General features: G+C 40.1%; 1 protein-coding gene across 1 annotated transcript in view; it reads right to left on the reverse strand.

Moving 5' to 3' along the window:
- Positions 1–27,244, reverse strand: part of SLCO5A1 (solute carrier organic anion transporter family member 5A1) — a 73,434-nt gene that overhangs the window by 14,383 nt on the left and 31,807 nt on the right. Inside the window, exons 2-6 of the mRNA XM_064706214.1 lie at positions 26,134–26,266; positions 19,777–19,997; positions 12,318–12,482; positions 8,823–9,021; positions 340–499 (exon numbers count right to left, since the gene is read on the reverse strand). Of these exons, the coding sequence (XP_064562284.1) occupies positions 340–499; positions 8,823–9,021; positions 12,318–12,482; positions 19,777–19,997; positions 26,134–26,266 (878 nt within the window). The remainder of the gene's footprint in view (positions 1–339; positions 500–8,822; positions 9,022–12,317; positions 12,483–19,776; positions 19,998–26,133; positions 26,267–27,244) is intronic.

A 27,244-nucleotide genomic window follows, 5' to 3' on the forward strand; every position in this document is an offset into this window, starting at 1 on the left:
AGGTCAATGCCACCAAGGTCTTTGGGGTCTGTACAGGAAACACCAGCCCTTCCTATCCCATGGCATTTACACTCACTCAGCTGGAGGATTCACTTAGTACAAATGAACTTGTGCCTCAAATTGGTGTATAACTAAAGGAAGTGGGTTGGCACCATGCAAGTGCAGCACTGCCAGTCTTTCAAATCATGGAAAGGCTCAGAGATGGAAAAGGCACCTGCAGAGAACTTCTCTGAAGCTCAGAGGAGGGATGCTTGAGCCAGGAACAGAGAAGTCTTCGATCTGCACAGGTCCCAAGGGGCTACTCAGGGGTTGTGTGTGGGTGGTGGGTGAAGCACTTACCCCTGCGCTGTGGTTTCCACTACTCATGCAGCCAGCTAGGCAAGGGTTAAAATATGTTATTCCATCTGATCCACAGACAGGGTCGTACTCATTAATCTTACATCCACAGTTAACATTACAGCTTCCAGTCAGATTCCTGTGGGCCATGGCAAGAGTGGGACTGAAGAAAGGAAAAAGAACATGCTAGTAGAGCACACACAGATATCCAAATTCTCCTGTACAGAGGGAGCAAACATCCTACTCATTAACTCTGGAACTGAGAGTTGATTATTAGATAAAGGCTGTGTTAACTCTAGGTTATATATATGACTTAAACAATATAGAACACCCAGATCATCCTTGCCATCAACTAAAAACACAATAAAATAAATAATACCAAAGTTTAAAATTTGTATCATTTTTGGCTAGGTGTGTTTTTTCCCGGTTTGTTTTTTTCCTCCATGAAGTAAGACACCACTATTTTATATGTCTATTCTAAGCTGCAATAATTTCTTGTTGATTACTAGTGAAAGATTCAGTGACAAGATGTGAGGACTCTGTGAACTAATAGGCATCTTTTCCCACATACCAACAGCTGTTCAGAAAACAATGCTTGTATGACTTACGTATTACAAATATGTGAAATTCACAGGAAGTTCTCTAGATCTGGAAGACTGCTGTCCTTTTACTAAATGTCTGTAAATGAATCACCACTCTGCTTCCCTAGACCATTCCCCAAAATGAGGCCAAAGCCTAAATTCCTTATGGATTTGGGCATATTTCAAATGCTTCTTTCCCTTGAGTGAAGACAGCTTAAATACCTGCACCTACATGGCTCCCTAAAACTACACAAATCTATGTTTGGGTCTTTGAGAGCTCTGGCCAAAATGCAAACAGTAGCTTACTTCACTTCAGTAGTCCTTGAGAATTGGTAGCCATACTAATGTCTGAGAATTACACTGGAATGCACAACCACTCCACGCTGGGCACTACAGTGTAATACTGAATTAACTGCTCAGTCTTGTTTGTTCTTTATCCCAGTACCGCTCAGTGGCCAGTGCTGTTTAAAACTATCTCAAGGAACCTCTGCTCTTGAGCAGATCAGTAGATATCCAGGGAATTTCAGCCAGGCAGGAGCTGAATGGAATCTGGATTGGGTTTGTGGCTGCATCCTCAAGACCCTGTACACATGCTCACAGACTGCTATGGCTGCCCTCACAAGGGCTGCTGCTGGCTTGTCCTCATGTCTGTGATGCGTCGGCCAGGCCAGTGTGAAGATAAACAACTAGCAGCTGACTTACTGCATCCCAGCTACCCCAGGAACCACAAGTATTGGATTATGAATCCCAGTATTACCAGGTAGATTGTGCCTGGGCCAGTCTGACCCTTGCTGCTGGGTCAAAGGCGGCAGCTGTGGTGTATCACCCCAGAAACACCTTTAGCTTGCTGGAGATTGCAGCTGGGCAGCTGAACAAGTCCAGGCTTGTAGAAACTCCGTTTACCTCAGGAGGGAAGGCTTCAGGCTATGGTGAGGAGGAAGGAGACGGATTCTGCCGGAGGGTTAATATCCAGAGCTTTATTCCATGGTCACAGAGGTCTGAATCTTGGTAACAGCTCGAACAGAATACCGAGCACATGGTCTGATTCAGCTTTTAAGCTCGGGGGGAGGGGGAGGGAAGGGACAGATGTGCCACCAACCAGGTGAGAGGGGGAGGGTCTCAAGGGACGAGGGACACATAGATAGGCCAATGACCCCCAGGCCTGAAGGTCATCCTTTGAAAGTGACAAACCACACCACACCTTTGCTGGAATGTTAAAACTGATTGACAACCCAGCAGGGGGCGAGGGGGGAAGGGGAAGAGAGGTATTGGCACACCTGGGAAAGGGACCCGGAAGTTTAAGACAGGATATTACAACACACTGCAACACACAAGGAATGTTCTTCTGGTCCCATCTTCTACCCCTGACTAGCCCAGAGGCTTGTCTCAGGAGCCATACTGCACACAGCAACTGTCACCCTGTCAACCCATGCTGTGTGTCACCTCACCTCCTGTCATTAGTGGCACTCAGCAGCATGACTGTGCTCAGAGCATTCCACTTGACTGGTTTTCTTGTATTTATACAACACTATTTGCTTTTGCTGAATATGCTTGTCTTGCCAGCTGTGCACTTCTGTAGACAATTAAATATTACTAAGTAGCTTTCAAATATTTATTGACTGTCTACTGATCACACAAATCAGGTTCACAAATTTAGCTCTTGGAGCTCCTTTACACTTTATGGTCTAGCTGGATGCTAACCAAAGCCTTTCTGAGTGTTTTGTTTCTTGCTCTATAAACAAACAAGGTACACTTTTAGAAACAAGTTGCAGCTTGAGCAGGAAGTCAAATATCCAGGACTGGTAGTGGTTCTGTCACCTTCTCAGCTATCAGCTGAAATTTGTCACATCATATCCTGCTGGATTTTAGCAAGCAGTATGCAGCAATACATCATATAGCAATGGGCAGCTTTTTCCAGTAATGTCTCAACAGAACTTTTTCTCCAATGGAAAAAAACCACCGAATCATCAAAACATTCCTTAAGAACATACACATTTCAGCAGCACAGTGACAAAAGCTTTTCACACCAACAGAAGAGGCAGCATTTTGGAGTTTCATGAAATCCTAGTCAGCCTGCTGAGCTGGATGCCCCAGATGCCTGAATACTCAGCATAAGAAGAGACTCCACAACCTGCCTGGGAGACCCTGGTACCGTACTCCTGTTGACAACAGGGCTTTTACACACTGCACAGGACCAGGGACAGCCCAGACTGCCAGGAAAGGCACAGCTCTTGTTCCAACCTCCACCCTCTCTCACCCTGCAGCACAAATTCTTCTGATCTCTTATCCCTCCACCACCTGAAACCCTTCTCAGGAACAGATGGGTAGGGCTGTTCCACAGGCAGGAGAACCGACTCCCCATCTTACTCGGCTTGCATAGCTAACTCACTTCAGCTGCACTGAACATTACCATGACACAGGGGTTAGGAAATCAGCTTAAAAAAAAAACGGTGAAAGAAATCAGGCATGCAAGAAATGAGAAGCATGAAATGGGAAACTGAACTGAGATCACTGTGATAATTTAATCTCAGGCGCATTTTTTTGTTTGTCGTGGAAGATGACTTAGGTTCACAGATACACAAAACAAATATGCTCAAATTAATAAGAAGTTACTGCAAGCTCTGTCTCTCCAGTTTTCACCACCTTTTGTCCTCAGCTTATCACTGTAAGGCTTATTTGGGGAATTTCTTTTTGTTGCTTAGAGCAAATACCTTGCAGAGAGGTTTGCATACAAAATCATCTATTAACTGCATTACCAGAAGTTCACTATCAGACAGTTGTAAGAGGCTCATGCTTTTATCTTCATTACCTTCACTCTTCACTCATTGTTCACTCCACTTTCAGTGGTGGGAAACAAATGAAGGAGTTTCAGTGCTGGGGACATGAAATACCTACTAACATGTGTCTGTGTAACCCCATTTTCATCATATGGGATCAACCACACAGCACATACTACAACAGATTTCTTGAACACTTATTTCAGGAAGAAATCACTTTTTCTTGAGGGTGTGCATTTTTCTGAAAGTAAGCTGAACCAAAGCACTCTACTAATCCTGACTTCTGGCACTGGAAGGCTGCCTATTCTCCACAAAGGAAAACAAAGCATTTATCCCTGAATTACAGCAAAGCACATCATAGATTTACCTGCAGCAGCCACTAAGAGCAGGTTCTTAGGGAAATTGCACCAAAGCTAGTACATCCTGCTCATGAGCTGATCTGTGGGAAAAGCTGCCTAGTCTCAATGCAGCAGCTGCTGTAGAAACATGGGATGCCTGAGAAAGAGCTGCTCTGCTTGTTTCAGCAGTGCAGATACTGCCAACTTGCAACACTGCTGCACCTGAGCTGCCAAGGACACCAATCACACAAACAGAAACCAGCCCCGAATGACAGCACTTCCTGAACAATTCTTTCAATTACAAAAATATTGCTCCTTCCATTAATAAGATTCAACTGCAAGTTTGCTAAACATGTGCTGGGACAAAACCCAGAACCCCATCTGCCAAATTGCATTTGTTCACTTCTCAGGGAGACTGTTCTGTGTCTCCATGACACAATGCTGGTAAAGCTGATAAAGAGAAGACCTTTATTAGTTGTGACTAACAATGCAAAGGACTCTAGTTTCTAACATATTTTTCTAAAACATGTTTTTCTCTCCAACTATTACTCCAGGGAAGGTTTGTGATATAGGAGTAAAGTGAGAAAAGGGAAAATACAAAGTGAGATTTATTGCCTGAGTTTTTTGAGCTGTGACCTGTTATTTCACATACTCAGGCTTGGACAGAAACATCACTGTACTGGCAGTCAATGAACATATATTGAGTAAAAAAAGGGGGACCCTCTTCCCAGAAGGTTACAATTTAAATGAAATGCAGATTTAAAAAAAGGAAGTCAAACTATATTTTCATAACATCCAAACAAATAACTGATTTTGCACATGGTTTTATTGATATCACTGTAGTAACCTACAGGACCAAGGAAATACAAAGGGAAGGAGATAACCTCACCACGTAGTTTCTATAATCTTAATATTTGACTATAGGATAAAAAGGATTATCTTAATTTGATCGCAGTATTTTTGGTTTGGTATTGAAGGACATTCTGATGGCAGAGATCTGCAGTCTCCTTGTTGGCAAGCAGCTGGAACTGCAGCAATGATGCAATTTTTGTGTAGCTGTCAAACAAGGGACCCTCTCACTGTGTTAGCTGGATTCCTTCTTTGTTGTTATTGTTCTGATCCAATTAGTCACTGCTTTCAAGTTAAGGGACACCACTGGCTGATTGGACTGAAATAGATACAAGAATAACAGAAACACACACTGTTGATACAAGAGGAAAAATATAAGTATTTTTATGTGAAATACCTCATTAAGCCAATTGCACACTTTAACTAAACTTTACTTGCACCAAAACAACATAAAGCAATCAAAGAGTCTATGTTGAGTCATTACACATCAGAAATGTGAGAGATGGAACTGAACTAATCCAGGAATCTGTCACTGTGAGTAAGCTCACCATGGAGCTGCCTTATACAACAATACATGCAAGAGACAGGTCTGAAAAAAACCAAATCTCTGCTATTTCCCTTTTGTTCAGTACTGGTGAGGCCACACCTGCAGTGCTGGGCTCAGTTCTGGGCTCCTCAGTAAAAGACAGACATGGATGTACCTGAGAGAGACCAGTGAAAGTCCACTAAGATGATGAAAGGACTGGAGCATCTCTCTTCTGAGGAAAAGCTGAGAGAGCTGAGACTCTTCAGCCTGGAACAGGCTCAGGGGGATTTCATCAATGCCTGTAAATATTGAAGGGAGGATGCAAAGGAGGCACAGCCAGGCTCTTTTCAGTGGTGCCCAGTGCCTGGATCAGAGGCAATGAAACACAGGAGGTTCCTGACAAACACCAGGAAACAGTTTTCACTGTGAAGGTCACTGGGTGGTGACACAGGTTGTCCAGGGAGGCTGTGGGGCTTCTCTCCTTAGAAATAGTTAAAAGCCATCTGGACTCTTGTCCAGATCATTCACTCATTCAGGACTTCCCAACTGGATGCTATTATGGAGCTAGAGAAGGGATGCCACATTGTGGCTTGACATAAGGCTCCTTACACTGCAATTCAAACATCAAACCCACCCTCAGAACAAGGCTGGGGCATGGAGTAAAAGGTTCTAAAATGCTGAGATGTATAATACAGAGGTGCCCTTGATCTTCCTGAGAACAGAAGTGCTGATGACACGCCAGCAACAGCAAAACTGCTTGTGCCCAACATAAAACAGCAGAAAATCCTTTCTAATATATTCTAATCTGTGCATGCCTGCAGGTCCCATCCACTTCTCTGCAGCTGGTACAGTCAGAAAAATACTGAGTTACGAAACATACTGAATTATGAAATGTCACTGCCTACTTTTCTGAGTACTGGCAGGCACATAACTTCTATGTTAACTGAAACCTAGGTCACCCCTCTCCTTTGTGGTGGTTGAGGGCTCAATTCACCAAAGGAAAAAACTGCATGCTTAAATGTACAAAAAACAAACAGCAGAAATGAACATAGAAATTATCCTGCAGGGTATGTCTGCACAGCCCAATGCATCTGAGATCTCTGGGTTGGTGCCAGTGCAAATCACACCTGGCATTGCCATGTTAGGGTAGAGCATCATGCAATACATTTATCCCAAACCAGGCAGCTCTCCTGCTTTCCCTATCCAATCTTGCCCCTTGAACTGGCTTTCAACCCCTAGGCTGCACTATAGTCTAAGTAGAGAATGAAGTTTGTTCTTTATTAAATTCACAGTGAAAGCATGCTTTTTTAATTCCATGGCCAACAACATTCTTTGATGGCTGAGTTAAAGAGTTGCCTACTAAGTAAGTGATTTGAAACTATCAAATGACTGGGAATGCTTACATATCAGATATTCAAGATTAATTTATGTGTAGTGCTGCCTTTTTACTCTCATTTTGATAATCAATGTGGACTTTATCTCTGTGTTAAAAAAATCTAGCTGAACCACGCTTTGTAACATGCTGTTAATTCTCAATTTCTGATGACATTACACTCAATATGATTTTTATACTGATTTCAAAAAGTTTATATATATCAATAAGTTGTGAGAATTTGGCAGTTACTATTTCTCACCTCTTTTCTCAATAAGAACAATTACATGAATGTGGAAGGAAGTAATGTACTGCAGATTTGCACAACAGCTGTGAATTGATGCTTACTTCAATTGATGCTATGTATTTACTGCAAATGTTATTACTTACTAAACAAACATTATATACTCCAACAAATCCAGCATGAAGGCTATGAGTTACATGACAATAGTACAACTTGACTTCAGTTTAGAAACAGATTTAAATTAAATGGGACCTCTCCAAACACAAAGGTACAGGCTTCTCATTAGTCAGGCAGGTACATTCTGACTTGTCACACAGATCAATTAATTCCCATCTGAAATTTATGTTTTCATTCCTATTAATTTTCATCATCTACGCCCACAGGCTGTCACAAACATTAGCAGCAGGTGGACAATCAAAGCATTCCACCCCCTTGCCATCCCTCTTCTCTCCTTCTTCAGCCCACTAAGCTCAGATGAGGGTATATCACCATGCCACTTCCTTCTCCTGACAGCCCCTCAGCAGCAAGCTTTAACTCTAGGTCTTAGGAATACAAAGGAGTAACAGCTTTTCATCAGCTCTTGACTTTCAGCTGCTGGTTTTCTTTGCTCTAGCACTAAGGTTTGACAGCAATGTAGGAACACCCAGCAACAAGCAATGCAAAACATTCTCTGTGTAAACAGCGCCTATTTTCTTCCTCCTTTGCTTCCCATTTTACCTTTTTGTTTTTCACTTGCTATCCCTCTGCCCCACTGTATTTTCTCTCCATTTCATCATCTCTTTTCCTGCTCCACACTCTACATTCTCTTCAAAATATTAGGAGTCCAGAGCTTAGCACTAAAAGCAAATACACAAATGGATCTGATACCCAGCATCTGGTAATAATTAAAAGGCACACGTGCCTCAGATGTAAAAGCAAAGGGGAAAAACATTGCTTCAGATAGGGTCACACTCTCCAAACACTTACCCTGTTTCTGTGTTTAACCTACATGAAGAACGCAATTTTGAGGAAAATCTCATGCAAAAAGTAAATAAAAGTTCATGATCAGGCTAGCAGAGAATCCCTTTCCAGTGAAAATGTCTCAAGTTTTACCACACTGCCTTGCCTCCAAATATCCTTTTTCTTTTTTTCTTGCCCTTCCATGCATTTCTTAATGCCACAGCCCAAATTCCTCACTCCCAAGTCCTTCCTACATCCACACCTTCTTCCTCATTGCAGTCCTCTTCATTCTCTCTATAACTTTAGGGAATATGGTCTAGTTGCTGTCTTGATGATGATCCAGCAAGCACTGGAGGGCATTCACACAACTAGTAAGGGGTTCAGAACCAGTGCACACCACTAATGTCATAGCACATGCCCAAGTGATTCCTCTCAAAAAGGGACTGTAAACCTAAAATACTATTAAGGTGATAATTAATAAACCCATTCAGAAATAATCTTCACAATCCACTTCATTTTTTCACAATTTTTCATGAGCAGAAAACATTTTAAAACGCTAAGTAAATTCTAAGTAATCTACAGAGGAGACTATTCTTATTTTTCTGCATCACTGAAGGCCATTCTAATGCATTTTCTCACCCCTCAAGAAGCTAAGTTACTACATAAACTGCAATATAAACCAGATGTAAAAAACAAGACCCACACACTAACAGCATGTTCTTGTATCACAAAATTCACTAAATTCTCATTTGAACTGAAATGGCTTCTTTAGTACATCAGCTATCAGCATTTTTACATTTCTAGATCAGTCTTATTGGAAAAAGTTGGTTTTGCCAGAGATAATCACCCAAGATACTTACCCAGTTGTGTAAGGTATATTTATTCCCCCTAGATTAATGCTTTCACATCCAACAATGAAGAGTGTTGAAAAGCACAGCAGAGACACGCCACTGCAGATCATCGCCAACTTTGCAGACTCTCTTGCACCAAGTTTCAGCTTTTTTATAATGTAGCCACCTAGGACAATACCAACACCAGCACTTGGGACAATAATCACACCTGCCAAGAAGAAGTTCAAACAGCATTAAAACAGGACCTACAGAAATGGCATAAAACATAAATATTGGCATCATTCCGTAATTAGATGACTGCAAATGCTGCACTAAGATCTCCATTGTCTGATTCTCTGCTAGCAAACTGAGTCAGACTTTTCAAACCTCTGGAGTGTTGTCAAAGAATTTATAAAAGCCTCCTTATCATATCAGCAGCAGCCAAAGCACTATAAGAGAACTATTGTACTTACAAGCAGAAACATTGTTTTGTATTTATTTTAGAATGGGGAGAAGGGCTACATATAGGTCCAGTTTAACCACTGAAATTGGAAGAAATCCAGATTTGGACACAAATTTTCCTCCTCCCATTCTCATTATTAATTCCAGCAAAGCACAAGTGCTAACCTCAAGCAGGACCCCAGAATCCTGCCCACCTGGGAGTGCACACCCAAGCCTGGCTGCAAATTCTGCCTTCTGCATACTTTACTCAAGCCGAGTAGCACTTTCCCAAGCAAATTCCATCAGGACAAGAGGAAATGGCCTCAAACTGGGCCAGGGGAGGTTCAGGTTGGACATTAGAAAGAGTGGTTAACCACTGGCATAGTCTGCTCATGGAGGTGGTAGAGTCACCATCCCTGGAGGTGCTCAAGAACTGACCAGAACTGGCACATGGTGTTTACTGACATGGGGGTGTCTGGTCAAAGCTTGGACTTTATGACCTTGGAGGTCTTTTCCAACCTTGAGTCTATGACTCCCTGACTCCTACCTCAGCATTCCAATTAATCTCCCCACAGATACATGTGTGTGATCAAACACAATTTAAAAAATTAAGATAACAGAATTAGGGTAAGACACAAAGACCTGCCTATGAAACCTTTGCTGCTGCAGTCATAAGGTTCAGCAACATATCACCAGGCTGTCCCCATTTGTCAGGTCCTGAGGTGGTGGCAAAGTCAGCAAATGTCTTGCACTGTTCTTTCTGTGTCTCACTGACATGTGAGAAGCTCTTTAATTAAAGGCTTTGCCAATAAAGATGCATTCCACATAGACATGGAATTTGAACTACTACTTGGCAGATGTATCTACAGAGATGTTAAACTTTATAATCCAAATTGTTAGAGATGCTGGTCTCTTAAAGAAGCCAGTAAGACTATCACATGCAAATACCTTTACAATTATTGGAAAGCATACTCATTCTCTGCTAATATCTCTAAAGGTGAAAGGGACATTATATTTATCAAAATGTTGAGATTGTGAAAGCAAGAAAAGAGGGAAAAACAGCTGGCACCTTAATTATCCTGCCATCACCAATGACATTACAGAACAAAATATCATTTCAGGAGGCAGATTCCAAACAATAAGTCTTCACAGAATCAAAACCAGTCTTTCTGCCAAGAGCAGAAATTAAATATAGAAGCTGCACAAGTTCAAGACATGAAATTTGGCACCCAGTGTTTTTTGATTATGATAAATGCCAGGGTTGTTTTAAAACTGAAAGAAATTGGGACTTAATTAAAGAATTGCTGCTTAGAAGACAAAAAATTGCCAGCAAAATCTTTAAATAAAGATTCAGGTAGATTCAGGAAGCACATGTACTCAGTTGGCAATGTGTATATTAAGCATAGATGTAAAATATAAATAACACATAAATTCTCTTTTTACTAACCAGAAAATTTGTGAACTTGTCATGTCTTTTATTTTATTAGCCAGTAGCAATCTAATACAAAATTTCCAAGTTTCCCTTTCCCATCCTTCCTACAAAAATATTTATAAAATTAACAACTGCTGACTTCAATGCTAAGTTTAAGGGCTGGGATTGTAGAAGCAGTGCTCACTTGTCCTTGCTGCACATCCAGCCTGATATATTTAATCTTCTTATTCTGTCATTTTAATAGTTTTTATCAAGTAATTTATAACAGGGGAAACAACAGATGTTAATAATTTCACACTTTAGGCAAGGCCACACTATTTTACGTCTGTTAATGTACTGGCTGTTGAGTATTTTTTCTGGCAAGAATGTTTCTGGTTTATCTTGGGAATGAAGTAAGTTATGGTGCAGCCATCCCATGAAGACTCATTACAGTAAAACTCCTGTGTGTGTAGCTACTCCAAGCTTCAGAGAGCACCACAGTCCCATGAGTCAATGTTTCCTCCCTATATGCAGAACACAGGGATTTCATGCCCTGAAGAAAATCTCATCCCAGAAACTCTCAAATAAAAAACACCACATAGTGCTTCTCTGACTTTTCCCCTCCCCACTCTAAAAATTCCTTGCATTTCTTCCAGCCACTGCAAGTGACAAATTCTTCCCATGTGAGGTCTATGTGCCTTCCTTCTTCTTTCTGCTGCTTTTTGTCCTTTTTTGACAGATACCCCTGGACAGCTTCACCCCATACTTCACCTGTGTGCCCACCATTCACTCCACTCCATCATTCCTACGGCACAGTGTCTGGAAATATGAGGGGAAATAAGAACTAACTTGCCTAGCAATCAGCAGTTATTCTATATGAGAAGCACTATGGAGAATTTAAAAAGATTATTACAAAGACAAATGTCTTTGACACAGCTAGAAGAGAAGGAAACTCATCCTCATGACATAGGCCCCAGTTCTGCACAATATTTTGGCTACCTTTAGTAGCCAAGTTCTCATCTCTCTCAGTCACAGACGAGTGTGAAGCTTTTGTGGTCTGTAGCTCTGTTAAAAGTTGGACATGGCTGTACATTGGTACAGCAGGGGTCTCCTGAAATGACAGACAGGAGAGAATCTGGGGAGTTCTGACTAGACTAGATTGCTGTCTCAATGTAAATAAGTAAAAGTAAGGAGAAAAACACCACCCTGGAGAAGAGAGATAACTGAAGGATGGGAGAGATAAACAACTTTTCACTAAGAGGAAAAGAAGATAAAGGTATTTTAAAGATCAAAGAGGAAGTAAAATTCACAGAAAAGAAGAACAGTGTTAAGAGACCTTTTAAAGCACACAAATTGCAGTCATGTCTATGGTTTTTCTAGCTTGTTTTTGGGGTTTCCCCCCCCTCCACCGGAGACCATCAACAAAATAAGAAAGCATCTGTCTAGGCCTATGCAAAAAAAAAAAAAAATCCAGCCCTTAAATAATATAAATGGGTTCACATCTTACTAAATACATATAACAAACATCAAAAAATAGTCTGAATATCTAACCAAATGCAGGAAGCTGGATCCAATCACCTGTTTGAACAAACACATTTTGGTTCATTCCTAATTGACTCATTTCATTAGCCAAAGCCAAGCTTGCAAGGTAACACTATGTGGCAATGCCTTACCAGTGTAGATGCTGGCATTGGAAGCTGGGATGCCAAACTGTGACTCGATGAACTTGGGAATGAAGGTAATAAAAGCTGTGACAATGGCACTCTCAGCTGTGTATGACAAACTCACAAAAAGGAATGTCATGTTGCTTAAGATCCTGACAGCTGCTCTTGGAAGCTCTATAAAATGACAAAAATGACAAACGAATGTTATAAACAATGAGTGAGAAACGAAAGCAAACTGAAACAAAACCAACTGATTTTCTTTGGGACAGACTGGCAGTAATGGCTTGCTAGCAGCTGCTACATTTGCTAGACAGAAGGGAGAGTGCATACTTGGGATTGCAGCCCTTGCTCTCTGCTCTGACTGACCCCATCTCACTGCCTCACTCAGGGCCATGGTCCCACTTGGCACAAACACAACTGAGGTGTGAATCAAAAAAACTCTGAAAGAACAGAACAGTAACACCACAACAGAAAGAAAAACAGCAATAAAATGCAGAGATTTTGGAATTATTCTGATATCTTGAGATTTTCTGAGAAATAACACATATCACACTGTACTGAGATTTGCACTCCATAGGAGGAAAAAAGATCCTATACTCCCCCTGTTACTCTCTGCTTCAAGGACCATGCTTGTAAAGCTGGGGTAATAATAATCTAATTTGAAAGGGGAACAAAAATATTTTTAGTTAAACATTTTTCTACATGATTTAAAGGCATTTACAATGATGCAGACAAAGCATAATGAAAAAATTACATCAATGATATCAAGGAATCTCAACATACATTACATACAACTCAATATTCTCAGAAGGGATAAAGCAATCAATTAAAAATGAGAGTACATCATTAACTTAAATTGAGAAACTATTCATAGATGTTGCAATTATTCTCAAATCAAATATCAAACCCCCATAAAATTCAGCACTGTAGTTAAATTAAACACTTGCATACTTTAAATTTAGTCCTGCAGTGATGTCAAATTATCATCACCCTATTCAGCACTTAATTTTTATCAGCTAGATGCCTTGATTTTAAACATGTCTTCTTTTCCTTGGGGCTTTTTTACCCCAGATCAATTTTTTTTCAAGTGTTATATCTAACCTACTATATTTCAGATTTTTTTAATTTGCTTTTCACTTGGTACAGAAATAGAATAGTGCTTGAATCAAAGCCAGTTGAATTCAATGGTAAGAGCACCCATTAGAAATACATGTTGAGCAAGAACAACTGAGAATTTTACTGATGTTAAAAGTTGTCAAGACAAAAATCTGTCTCACTTTCTGTACTGACTCCAGTAGGTTATCTGTATAAAAGCAAACAGAATTTCACTTGCCATGTCAAAACTTGTCAAGCTGCAAATTAGCACTTAAGTTGTCTGACTGCATCTAGTATTAGCTTATGCCAGTTGTCAAAATTTATACTGAATTCATTATGAGTACTGGGTTTATAATATTCATTATGAGTACTGGGTTTATAATTTTAATGTAGTCAAATGCTCTCCTGCTACATCTATGAAGAAACATACTAAACGTTAAATACAAAATCTGGTGGAAATAACTAATGAATAAATCATATTAAGAAGCAACATATTTAAGAAGCAATATATATTTTAATCTTAATGGGTTTTGCCACCTACAGCTTTAAAAAATAAAAAAAAAGGTGGTGCTGTTTGCAATAGAAACAGGAGCAAGCAGTTACGACCATACTGATGCTGCTGTGAGAAAGAAGTCAGGCAACAGAAAGAAGGATTGGTCCTGCTGGAAACTGAGCTACTTAGTGGCAGCTGCTCACCTGGGTTTAAAACGTGGTAGAAAATAAGGTATCATCACAGAGAGAAAGATAACTTTATTAGGATGATGAAGTGAGTGTTCTTTGTAGAAATTAATTGGTAGTTCTTAGCCGAGAGCTGAACTCAAGGTGTTTGCTAAATCGATTATTTTAAAGTCTCGTCCAGACATCATAATATGTGGTAAAGTTTGCCCTTCCTGATAAAACTGAGCTTCAGGAAAATGTCTGTTTTAGACTTTTCAGTCAACTGGAGAATTAATTTGGCAAAGAACTGCAGAGCTAATGAACATTTTGCTCTGGTGCTTGTATGTAGAGCTGTACTTCTGTTGACTCCTACTTACATCTCATCTGAGCACTCAGGCTAAAGGTCATTATTCATTTCAAAACTAATTAGTATTTTGAAACGGGATTTCTCCTGTTAAGTAGATAAAACTTAATGTCTTGGAATAAGCACACGTTCCCTTATATCCATCTGAAGGGCTCTTCAGAGAACAGCTTCGCTGATTACTATAAATTTTGGCATGAAATAAAGAGTTTATTTCTGCATGCCACACTAATGCACGCCACCTGGAGCACTTAAGAGTTATCTTCGTGGTTTATAAACAGCAACTGTCTGGCATACAAGGGAAAGCTGCTATATAGTAAGAAACTTGGAAATAAAAACACTCATTCAGAGTTAGACTTTCCCTGATTTCCTCCCATGATCACCATCAAACCTGGTGTGACAACATCTGTACTACACTTCTGAATTTTAAAATGTGTAATTAAAAGGTACTGTTAAGTAACTCATTATCTTTGAACCACAGTAACTATAGTAAAAAGTAAGAATGCTAAAAACTTTAAGGTTCCTTTAGACTACATAATCAATCATGCTTTTAAAACATTTCTATGTCAAATTATTTTTGTGTAGCTAGCCATAGGCCTAGGTTTTGATTTCAAGGTGATTATTAAACCTGTCAGGTTTGATTTTTTTAGAAGACACTCTTCTCAAAAGACATTGCATGTTTTTGCAAATTTGCATCAGAAACACACTACAGAAATTGCAATTTCCCTCGTTCTGTCATCTAAATTAATAAACCTCTATCAATTACACTCCTAGAAATAAAACAATTTTTTAGCATAGCTGCAAACGTTTATATTTCTGCGTAGTAACTCAGATTTTAACATCCAATCTTTTTTTTCTTTTTCCCCCAATAACCTAGTATATTACTAAGAGTAAACTGAAACCTGCCTTGCTGGACTGGTTTGCTAGACTACTGTCAATTTTCTTCCTTTCATGATCTTTGACAGTATTTTTTCTCTGGTCAGTATTCTTTTTTTTTCCACTCATGTGCTGGACCATTACTTGATTCATGGTAAGAGAAAAGCAAGAAAAATCTGCAAGTAATACAAGTATTCATAAATATATCTCTAAGCAAAGCACTGTAAACAGAATTTCAATAAAAACTCAAATAATTCTGACTTCACCTCCTTTTTCAACATTTAATATAGTTTCTTTTATCCCTGTTCCTGCATACCCAGCCCAAGGCAATGCAATGAATACCATCAGATGAACAAATCATTTCAGTCTACAGCACTATCCTTCTGCAGTCCATCAGAAAAGTCTCCTGTAAGGGTGAGGCAGATATCAGCCAGAAGACCTCCCTTGTGCCAGTGCTCCCAGTCTGGACACACTTCCCAAGCCTGCAGCTATGGAGAGGGCTGGCTCCACACCAGGGTCTCAGGGGCAGCTTCCACTCTTGTGCAGTGCAATGCAGAGCCAAGATTTGAGACAGAATCTCTGGTTTGTTTATCAGAATGGAAACCAGCAAAGTGACACACAACTATGTCAAATACATCCTGCATGGAGCTAATCACCAATCTCCAGAACAGTATTTTGCCATTTCGTTATCTACTCCCACACCATTTAAACAACCTCATTCAACTCTCAGGACAGGCACTAAGCACCTGGGTGGTGGCTGGATCATTGAACAGCCCCTAATACCCCATCAAGAGAGAAGGGGTTCAGAGCCAGTTTGATATCATTATTACTTATTTTAATTTGATTTAGAGCAGGTCCTCAAGGCTCCAGTTAGCACTGTTCATCACTGCATGGAGCTATGCCAATCTTTTCTATTTTGAGCTCTTCAGGACAGCCTAAGAAAGCACAGGAGGGAACTGCCTTGCTCAAGGTCAGTGGCACTGCAGGATCTCCAGCCCATGGTCTGCTGAGCCCTCTGACATTCCCAGTGCCCACCAAGTGCCCCCACACACAGCACACTGTCTCCTCCTCTTCTGATGCCTGTCAACTGAGCTTCAGCTAGCACAGAAACTCCAATCCAGCTCCTTGGCAAAGCACTTCAGTGGGCTTGTCCTGCAACCACCAGCCCCTCAGGAGTTTCTTTTATCTCTGCTGATGCCGTGACAATCATTATTATCCTGTCTCTGCCCCTCACAGGAACTCACCAAGAAAGGCACAGGACAGCTGGTAAATGTGACAAGCCAGACAGGAATACTGTACATTTAAGAAAGGGCTGTACATAGGAACAAAACAAAAAAAACCTCCAAAGGCTACAAAATACATGTAATTAATTAGATTAATTATTTGATTCAAATTAGATCAGACTTTTATAAGATACATATACATTTACTTTCTTTACCCTGCTCCTTTATTCAATTGCACAGTAAGTTTCATTATAGTGGTAAGTGAAAGGGACTGCAGATACAATTTCCATGGTACAAAACCCTAAGGGTATCTAGGTATTAAATGAAAACAGTAGTTTTGTCTGCTCAGATTCATGTTATCTGTACATATGGGATTGAACCGTGGTTTATTCACTACAAAACTTCTCTAGCTCATGTAATCTACACTACCTCTATTTTTTCCAATAAACTACATCAAATTTTCTTCCTCCGGTGACCTACTTACTCTTTTATTTAGTACTTTTGATACCTGACTCAGAAGCATTCTTCAGCTCACATTTTCTACTTGAAACGTAAGTAGAAAATGTGAGCTGAAAAGACTGAATTCCAAGCCCTTGCAACTTGAAACAATGAAAAGGCAAAGTTGTATCTGTATTTTTATCTGATTTCAGCTCCACCATGGGCCAAAATAAAGCTCAGGTCACTGAAGTTTGAGGCTACTTGCGGATGGAGCCAGTTTTTGTTTTATTTCTTCAGCTTATACTGGCAGTCAGCGCAGAAAAAAAGACTCTTACGACTTTTTTATACCTTTTCATTCACCTAGAGAATTAACTATGAAATTAGGACAAGTTAGAGCAGGAGAAAAATCACATTGCCAGGCTTCCCAGGTAAGATGAGATCATATTGGAAGAAGAAAACAGTTACTTTCCTTACCAAAGCTGCATAGATTTCAGAGATTTGATGGCACTGACCTCATGGCAGACTATGACATCACTGATATTTATTAGTATAGAACAGAAGATATGACCCACTAAATCAACAGTCTCCTGGCTACTGCCTAAGTGGAGTTTCTGCCCACAGTGCTATAAAAAAATGAAGCTCTGAAATTCAATGGAAAGTATAAAATGTTCACTGCATCTCAGAAGAAGCAATGCTAAATGACTTAGACACATATGATCCTTTTTTCCTTCCCATTATAAACAAAATTACCTCAGCTGAGAAGCCTGAGGCATGATCTTATTCCATAAAGCCCACTTAAACTGGAAAAATAATTAAATGATAGTGCATTCCTGCTGCAGGCCTTCTTTGCTAGAGTAACTGACACTGAATGGGAAAGCTATTATCAGCTTATAGAAAAATACTTTTTCTGCTTATCTCAACTAGCTTGCTATCTTTCTGGCATGTTTCTTTTCACTGTTCCACATGGTGAAGTTTCTCCTCTAAAGAAAACTAAAAGTTTTGTGTAGTAAAAGTTCTAATTTGGTAGCTCCATTATTATATTCATATAGAATTTTATAGAATGTATGTTATACATCTAGGCAGATACATACCAAAGAAACACATGCCAAAATGAGGCATACAGAAGTTTTCATTTTTGTAAAAAACAGTCCTAGAAAACATTCTCCCAAGCAAATACTTGTTTTTTCTGTACTAGCTGTGCCTGTAGGGACAACATGGCCTGGAAGGTGAAACTGTATCAGAGAACCTGCGCCAGCAAACCCACCCAGCTGCAGTTCATCTGTACTCTGTATTTTTCACCAAGCACACCCAAGGGGGAAGCAGTGTCTCTGCTGGGACACTGTCTGCAATCATCAGGAAGGAGTCCAGCAAAGACCAGACTCCCCCAATTCCCTGTGCTACTGAGAAAACCTTGACAGGACCAATCCTCAACTACTTCCTCTGATCAGAGGCCAGTAGGTTTGAAGACAAATAAAAACCACAACTAGTTGTGTGGATTGAGGAGAAAAGAGACTCACAAATATGGAGACTAGAGTCTTTAAAGAAGGAAGGAACATGTTCTGATATTTGAGGTTCACTTTGCTTGCTCTTTGCTTGCCTTGTACCTTAAAAAGCTGATTTGAAAGCTAATAAAATCACCAAGAACGTTCTGGTATCCTCTTTTTTCTTTACTTCTGTAGAAATTAACAGCAACTTTAGGTACCCTGAGAGAACCAGTGTAAATGTAATACAGAGCAAATCAGTGTGTAGGTGTGCAAACATAACTTTAAATTACACTGGGTTTAGTCTAAAAACAGCTGGTTTTGCTAAGCCTTGTCTACTCAGCATAAAAGTGATCATAAATGTTTCATTAAAAAGTCTGCCAATCATTATAGCCTGGACTTCTATCCAAGTAAAGAATAAAACTGTCTATTTCTACAAACACTTTAAAGTTTTGAGATCAAATTATGTCTGATGGTACAATAGATATTTCATGGTTTCTCCCAGCTCCAGCTGCATTTATCAGGCTACCATGAAATGGCACAAGCAGCATTTGCATCATAGAATCCAAGGAGGACACAACAGCACTAACAACACAATGACATCAAGGCACATTCACTCTTATCTTACACTATTCAATTTTACAATACTATTGAGTCTGTATTGTCAATTTGAATTCTATACGCTTCACATTAATCAATTTGTAGCAACACTGCCCTTCTTCCCCAGGCAACTTGTCAATGATTATTACTTACTGTTACATTTCACAGTAATGGTTACTCCTTGAATAAAATAAAAATCTCTACTACTTGTCAATCTTTTGATCTCTTCACGTTTCAAAATTAGCACAGCTTTTATTTGTCTTAGCCTTCAGAAAATAGTTTGCAGTACAAAACAGACAGGAAAGGAATATGAAACAAATCATCTTTCTCAAATACATGAATGTAACTGAACTCACATACCAGAACTCCTTCTACTTGTTTCACTTACACTGTGGAAGAGCATGTTATTCCAAGAAATTTAGCTTATAAAGCAGGTGTGACAACTGCAAACTCTAAGATGCATAAATACATGAGGTAGGAGTCCTGTAACTATAGGAAATAGCCTACCTGTTTGTTACAGGTACACAAACACCGACAATTCAAGGAAAAGAATGTCTTACAATCATTGCTGCACTGCTGCACCCTGTCATTTTAGAGGATGAGCATCTATTAAAATCTCAATAGCAAAACATAATAGCAAATATAGGATGTCAAAACTGCCTTCAGTTACACCATACAATCCTGGATGACCCTGCACACCAAATCTAAAGCATTTATAAATTAAAAACAAACTTTACCTTTAACATTCTCTCCAAATCCCATAGAGGCAGAAACTGAACTGTCTGTTTCTCTTTTGCTACTTGTTTTCTCTTTCATCACATCATCATCACTTGAAACATCATCAGAATTCATCTTCTTTTTCTTTTTTTTATGTCGAGGAGGGAGCTTTTTCGGAAAGGTAAACATGGGAAATATCACAAGGAGCATAGCAATGGCACAAAGGAGAAATCCACTCCACCTAATGCCAGGAAAACAGGAATGGAAACACAAGCAAACACATTACATGAAACAAAAAAATCAAAGTTACTATTAGAAGCTGCACTGCCTAGAAAGACACATTTGCAAAATATGAAAAACTGATGCTAAGAGTAAAGAATTGGAATGAGGGAGAACCTTGACTGTACTAAATTCATTAATCAGAAGATGTTTCTGTTGGCTTATTTATTGAAAGGTATTTATCTAGCACCCACCAAATTTTATTAAGTAGTGTCAGCTTTAAGTTACCAAAAATTTTCAGTTTTGGTAATTTTTCAGTACCAAGTGCTGAGAATTAGATATTCACTTTGACTTAGCCTTTCACAGATAATTCCCAGTAGAGCAATATAGTATTTCTCTGGAGAACACAGTAAAAGCTATCCATGTCATGAGAAGATAAAATGTCCTGATAAATACATCAGGGCTAAATCTGTTCTGCTTTGCAGTGCCCACCTCTCCCTGCCCTGACAGTCCAATTCTCTCCCTTCAAAACTGAAGAGTTCCCAAAGCCTGAATGTAAAAACTGATGTGCAACAATTCATTCCAGGGTTTATGCCCAAAACTCTGTTCTGTAACGGCAACCTGAAATAGCCTTCACAAAGAATTTCATCTTCTCTCCCTCTGTCTTTTAAATATGGGATATAAAAACAACGCTAAAATGATCCCTTGGCTCTCAGGGAACGACCTGGGACATCCCCACAGAAGGGACAATCTGTGGGATACAGAGCAAAGCCCTTCAGCTGCAAACCTTTGTCCTCCCTGCAGCCAAAAAGCTTCATGGACTTCACCCCAGCACCACAGATGGGCAAAAGGGCTGCACGTGAAATTCTGTAGAGTTAACTGGAGTCAGCAGCCAGAACACTGATTGCAGAGTGTCAGATAACATCATTTCTCCTCTAACAGTGAAAGACTAAGGGAAACATAACCTCACATAGCTGGTTCCATAAAGAAGGACAACCTCAGAATCCACCCACAAACTTCTTCTTACATACTGGAAGTGCAGTTTTCACTACAGACTCATCTCATTGTACCAGGTTTACATGGCAAGGTTTTGGTAGCAGGGTGGGGAGTGCAGGGGTGCTTCTGTGAGAACATGCCATGAGCTGTCCCATGCTGGACAGAGACAGCTCCAGCCAGTCTTAAAACAGATCCACCACTACCCAGTGCTGAGCCTATCAGAATGCTTGTAGCACCTTGGTGTTCCCTTAAGAAAGTGAAAAAACCACTGCACAGCAACTGTGTGAAGTGAAACAGCCCTGCAGACCCAAGGTGAGAGAAGAAGGGGAGAAGGAGCTCCAAGTGCAGAGCTTCACCTTCAGTCACAGAACAAGACCATGGCATCCACCTCCAGATTGTGGGGAATCCACACTGGAGCAGGCTCAAGCAGGAATTGTAGCCTGTGGAGTAGAGCTCCCACAGGAGCAGGTTTTCAGGCAGGCCATGTCACCCACAGGGGATGCTGCAGGCTGGAACATTCTGTTCCTGGAGGAACCCCACAGAAAGGACCTGTGCTGGCCCAGTTAATAAAAGACTGTCCGAAGCCGAGAAGGAGCAAAAGAGACAAGGTGTCACTAAAGTGACCACAGTCTCTTTTCCACAGCCCACTGCATCACTCCAGGGGAGGATGTAGAAGAATCAGGAATGAAGCTGAGCTTTGGGAGAGGGGAGGAGTGGGTCAGAAGTGCTTGCAGGTTTCTTTTTAATTCTTTCTATCCTACCCTGTTATTAATTGGTGATAAATTAATTTCCCTACATCAAGTCTACTTGGCCCATGACAGCAATTAGTGGGGGTTTTCCCTGTCCTTGTCTCGATCTGTGAGCTTTCCATTGCACTTTCCCTCTGCTCTCGTGAGGAAGGGGAGTGAGACAGCTTGGTGGGCACCTGGCAGCCAGGCAAAGCCAACCCACCACACAAATCTACGCTGGTATTTGGAAATTCCAGTGAAGTCAATCACATTACTATAATATCCAACCACAACAACGACAGCTTTTTCATTTCAAATCAAATTTCCAGAATCACGGTGCGTTGACCCTGGCTGGATGCCAGGTGCCCACCAAAGCCATTTCTTGTCACTCCCCATCCTCAGCAGGACAGGGGAGAGAAGATGTAATGAAGGGCTCCCATTAGCTGCAGGGGAATCTCTGCTCTGGCACCTGGAGAATCAGCACCTCCTCCTCCTTCTTCAATGACAGGGGGGTCTGCAGAGCTTTTCTACCACAGATTCTCATTCTACACATATTCTCTACCACATATTCTCACGTGACTGCTGCCAGTGTTGCACGTATTTTTTGTCTCCCCCTTCTTAAATCTGTTATCCCAAAGGTGCTACCACCACCAGTGATGGTGTAAACCTTGGCCAGCCTCCTCATGGAGCCAGCTGACATTGCCTCTCTCAGACAGAAGTGAAGTTTCCAGCAGCTTCTCACAGAAGCCACCCCTGTAACCCTCCAGCTACCAAAACCTTGTTGTGCAAACCCAGTACAAGAACAACTTCTACGTATTTTTGTACTACCTTTACACTATTAATTATGTATTTGTTCAAATTTTAAAACATTTTAAATTCTGAGTCGACAGGATTTCTTGCACAAGAAACAAAAAGCATTTGGCCTCATATTTGTAATGCAAAGACATTGCAAACTTTATTTTTCAATGAAGAAAAATTCATATGCATTGCTTTGCATGGTAAATGATTACACACAGGCAAACAACAAATAAACAGCCATGTGTAACACTATTTTTATTAGAAGCTTACAGGAAGCTTTTGCAAGGCAAATATAAGTGACTGAAAGTTTTGACTAATTTTGATATTATGTAAACAGAAAATCCTCCATTCATTTTAGCTGATAACATACATGGATTAGAAAGCAGACTTTTAGGAGGATTAGTCAGCACTGTCAGACGAAATAAATCCGTAGTCTGTATAAAAATGTAGCAACATCCCTTCCAGGATCTCAAAGGCAGAAGCTGCAAAGGCACTGATCAAAGAAACAATCTGTGGCAATAATATGCAGAAATCTGCAACCACCCACTCAGGAGGAAACAGCAAAGGAGACAGGGCCTGTAGTACAAGATGAAATCCAAATCCAAAGGGACTATTATAACAGCATTCCAAATGCTGGAGATGTCACAAATGCAGCACTGGATGCAATTATCTCACCATCTACACTTTACAACTTCCTGGAGAAATATCAAAGAATTGGAAAACAGACAAAAGACTGTACCAAAATAATAAGGACACCTACAATGGGAAATTGAGAGGTCAGAACAGGAGCTTAATTTATTTAATTAATTTAATTAATTTTAAAACCCCTTGATTTTCTGTCTTCTGAAGTCAAAGAAAATATGCAGAAGAATACCTCAAAGGCATCCGCACAAGCCCTAGGACCTCAAATAAAGCAATTAAAGCTAAGGAAGGACCAGACAATGCTGAAGGAATTCCTTTAAACTTCTTGTGTGGAATGTTGATGAAAGACTATATAGGAAGACACAAGTATCAAACAGATTTTGAACTAGGAAAACACTCAGAAAAGTGTCAGCAAAAGAAAATTTCATTCAAAGCACCTGACAGACTGCCAAGGGCTACTCCACATCTAATGAGGTCCCTGTACAGCACATTAACAGTTCTCAAAGACAACAACATGATGAATGATTTCTAACAGATATCCCTACAGTTACCACATTTGAATAAAAAACAGTTTCAAACATCTGATGGGCTGGCAGAGACAGCTGGCTTGTAATTTAGCCTAGAGCACCTACAGAAACCCCAGGTGTGCAAAGCCCAGGAGCAGAAATCCAAGTCCTGTGAAACTCAAGGAATAATCAGATCAGCCATAACCCTGAAAAATAACCATTTTACTTTACCATGTTGCACGAGAGATAAACCAAATTACGTGTCCTGCTAGCCATCCTAGAAAGGAACAGCTTAAGGAAAAAAAACAGGCTATACTGCTTTTATTTTAGCCATACATCACAGTTGCTATTCTCACTATTTTGTCTGCAAGCACTGCCTCCTCTAACAATGGGAATTGTTAAATTGGGTCCTACGATAAGTTACATTAGGAACCTTACAGCTATAATAAAGAAAAGATAGGAATCAAAGACATGAATTCAATTCCAAGGAAACAAGACTCAGAAATCTCATATATGACCTCCCATTAAGTTATCTCAAATGAACCATACTTTTAAAGTGCGTCAGCTAAAGTAAGTGTTGGGCTACTCTTACATTTCAAATTGTTAGATTGCATAAATAAAAATAAACTTGACTACACAGCACTTCCTTCAAGGAGAAAATGTCACAATCCCAGAAAATACATTTCAGTGAAATGAAAGTCTACACTTCCAGAATTCTCTGCAACCAGGCAGCTAGTGAGCAGCAAAGGACAAAGGTTTAACCCTCACAACATAGGAGTCTTTCTGTTTTTTTAATGGGTGGACATAGATTCAGAAAGAGAAAAGAGAACGAGACACAAATGCCACTAAATTTTTATGAGATATCACCACAGATTATGCAACAAATAATTAGATAGCAGTTAATACTTCTCAGAAATTTAAGAGAAAGAACTGACATAGTCAAAAATGAAAGAGAAATAAAAAGACCTGAATACCTGTCAAGGAAAGCCAGACCCTACAAATTTAATCGACAAGATAAAAAAAGAAATTTGTGAATGACTTTTACTGACTTTCTTGCTTTGGCTATTTTACTTTTGCTGAAGCTGCTTGAGCTAAAACTCAGTTATATCAGTGGTTGTGTTATAGATAAAGTCAAAAGTTTATCCCACATTCATACAGCCCCAGTGATTTCAATTAACAAATATATTTATGGGCCTGATTGCAATTTCTGCCAAAAAGTACTGATCAGATGCTGATTACCAGTTCTGACATGTCATTAAAAACACATGAAGTGTAAGAATTTTACAAAGAATGTACAATATTTTGCTTTGATTCCAAATCTTTTATACCAGACTAGTCCGAATTCTGACATTGCTGCACACTCAGAGAGCAGAGCTTTCAGTGAGATAAGTCAGTAGATAAACCAGAGCACGGAGTTGTTAACCCCAAGGCCACAGTCAGCTTTGCTTTTCTCTTGCTGAAAATTGACAAAAGAGTGCAGCAATGCTCTTGGACTAAGACCAATACAGCAGGACTAAATCTCTGAAGGATTAAGAAGCCTCCAAAGAAAGAATTTTTCATACCAAACTATCAGGAAAGATCACTGCAGAATAAACAGAAACAGATACAGACAGACTGCAATGGCGCAGTGGCAAACACTAACCCAGGGCATGAGAACTGACACTGCACCTTACACCTACAGAGCAGAGATCTCTTCCTGGGATAATGAACTTCAGGTTTTTTCTGGGATTGCAGGAAAACTTCAAGGTAGATATATGATTTATCTGAGAAAAGGCAGCTAAAGCCTCCTCAAGACCTGCTTCCTCAAAGACACATTTCCAAGGAGGCCACATCTCAAAGGCTGCCTGAAGACATCAGCTAACAGTTACAGCTGCTACATCTCAGTGCTGCTAAAGCCTACTCCTTACTAGAGAATGATGTGATGTTTACAGCATCTGCTGCCTAAACACAAGCCATCACCCTGAGAAAGAAAGACTGGAAAGGGCATGTTCTGATCCCCTCCTATCTCCATCACCTGGAATAGGATCAGCAAAGTCTAGTGTTTCTCATCTGAGCAGCAGAGTTCAGTGTTTCATGCTGCCTCCTCTGGAAAAGCAAAGAGATTAATCCAACTTCCAGTAGCAAGGAGTTGGTTCTGAGAAGCAGAGATCATCCATGGCTTCCTGCAACACCAATATCCTGCTCTGCCATCCCTGTGATGAGCACTGTCAGCCAGTGCCCACTGTGGTCAGGGACAGTCCTAACAGCCAAACATAGGGGACTTTCCATGCACTGTTCCTGTGCACTCCTGTGGCAAACCTTTCCTCTCTGTCAGAGGTTAGTGTGTAGTAATCAACAGAAACATCTTCCTCAGCCTCCTTCTACAACCTTAAACAAATCCTCAAGGGATAAAACCTTAAACAAATCCTCAAGGCATAAAATCTTCCAACCTGTCTTAATTCCCTATGGGCAGCTGAGAGAATAGTTTTGAAAAATGCTTGATCCTTACCAGTTCCCAATGAATCGGGGATCGCTCTGGTCAATATACACAGTTGTCCTAGGATCAACATAGAAACCAATAAGGAGTCCTCCTAATAAGTATCCAGCTGCAGGTCCAAGTGCTCCCATTACATACATGATGGCTGAGGAAATAAAAGGTGAGAGTCACAGATCAACAAAATTAATGTTTCATTATTTATTCACACATGAAATCACAAAATAAATGATGCTTCTTTAAAGAAGAAGTTTTGCACACTAAAACTTGAAGGAATCTTTTTTGCAACCAAGTCAGCAACTTCTGCCTAAGTGACATATTAGTAAGATTACTGCTTTCTGTACATTTTCAGTCAAATTATGCAAGTATACATTATTTTGGTATTCTGGATGGAAAGCATACCTGACTTGCATAAAATTTTTCCTATTTGGCAACATTTTCTTTAAATCAAATCAAAATTATTTAACATATAATTTTTTTAAAAGTCTAACTAATGGTAGAGAAACAGAAAAGCAAAGAATAAAAACTGTAATCAAAGAGAATATGCATTCTAAATTAGAAGGTACAACATTCTAATTTAGTTACCATCAGTCTAATATTGTCTATAAAAGAATGGTCAATTTTAAGAAATCAAATATTCCTATTTCAGAGATTGAAAGAACACAGGTTCACAAAAGGAAAGTGCTATTTAAGTAACTTGTTATCTTTCTATGGTAAGATCACCCACCCAACAGATGAAGAAAAGGTGATGAATATGGCTTTTCTGTACTTCAGGAATACTTTTGATTCTGTCCCCCACAGCACCCTTCAGGACAACTTGTCCAGCTTGGGAGGAGTGGCTGCAGGCTGTGCTGGGTGAAGAACTGGCTGAAGGGCAGAGCTCAAAGGGGGCCACTGGTCACAGTGGTGTTCCCCAGGGATCAATTCTAGGGCCAGTTCTGGTCAATACATTTACCAACAACCTGCAGGCAGGAGTTAAACCCACCATTAGCACATTTGCTGATGATCCCAAACTCAGAGGTGCTGCTGACTCTTTGGAGGAACAAGAGCCTCTGCAGAGGGATCTACACAGACTGGAACACTGGACAGTGATCAATGGCATGAAGTTTAACATGTCAAAACACCA

The sequence above is a fragment of the Zonotrichia leucophrys genome, chromosome 2, assembly GCF_028769735.1.
Source record: "Zonotrichia leucophrys gambelii isolate GWCS_2022_RI chromosome 2, RI_Zleu_2.0, whole genome shotgun sequence".
Taxonomy (NCBI): Eukaryota; Metazoa; Chordata; class Aves; order Passeriformes; family Passerellidae; genus Zonotrichia; species Zonotrichia leucophrys.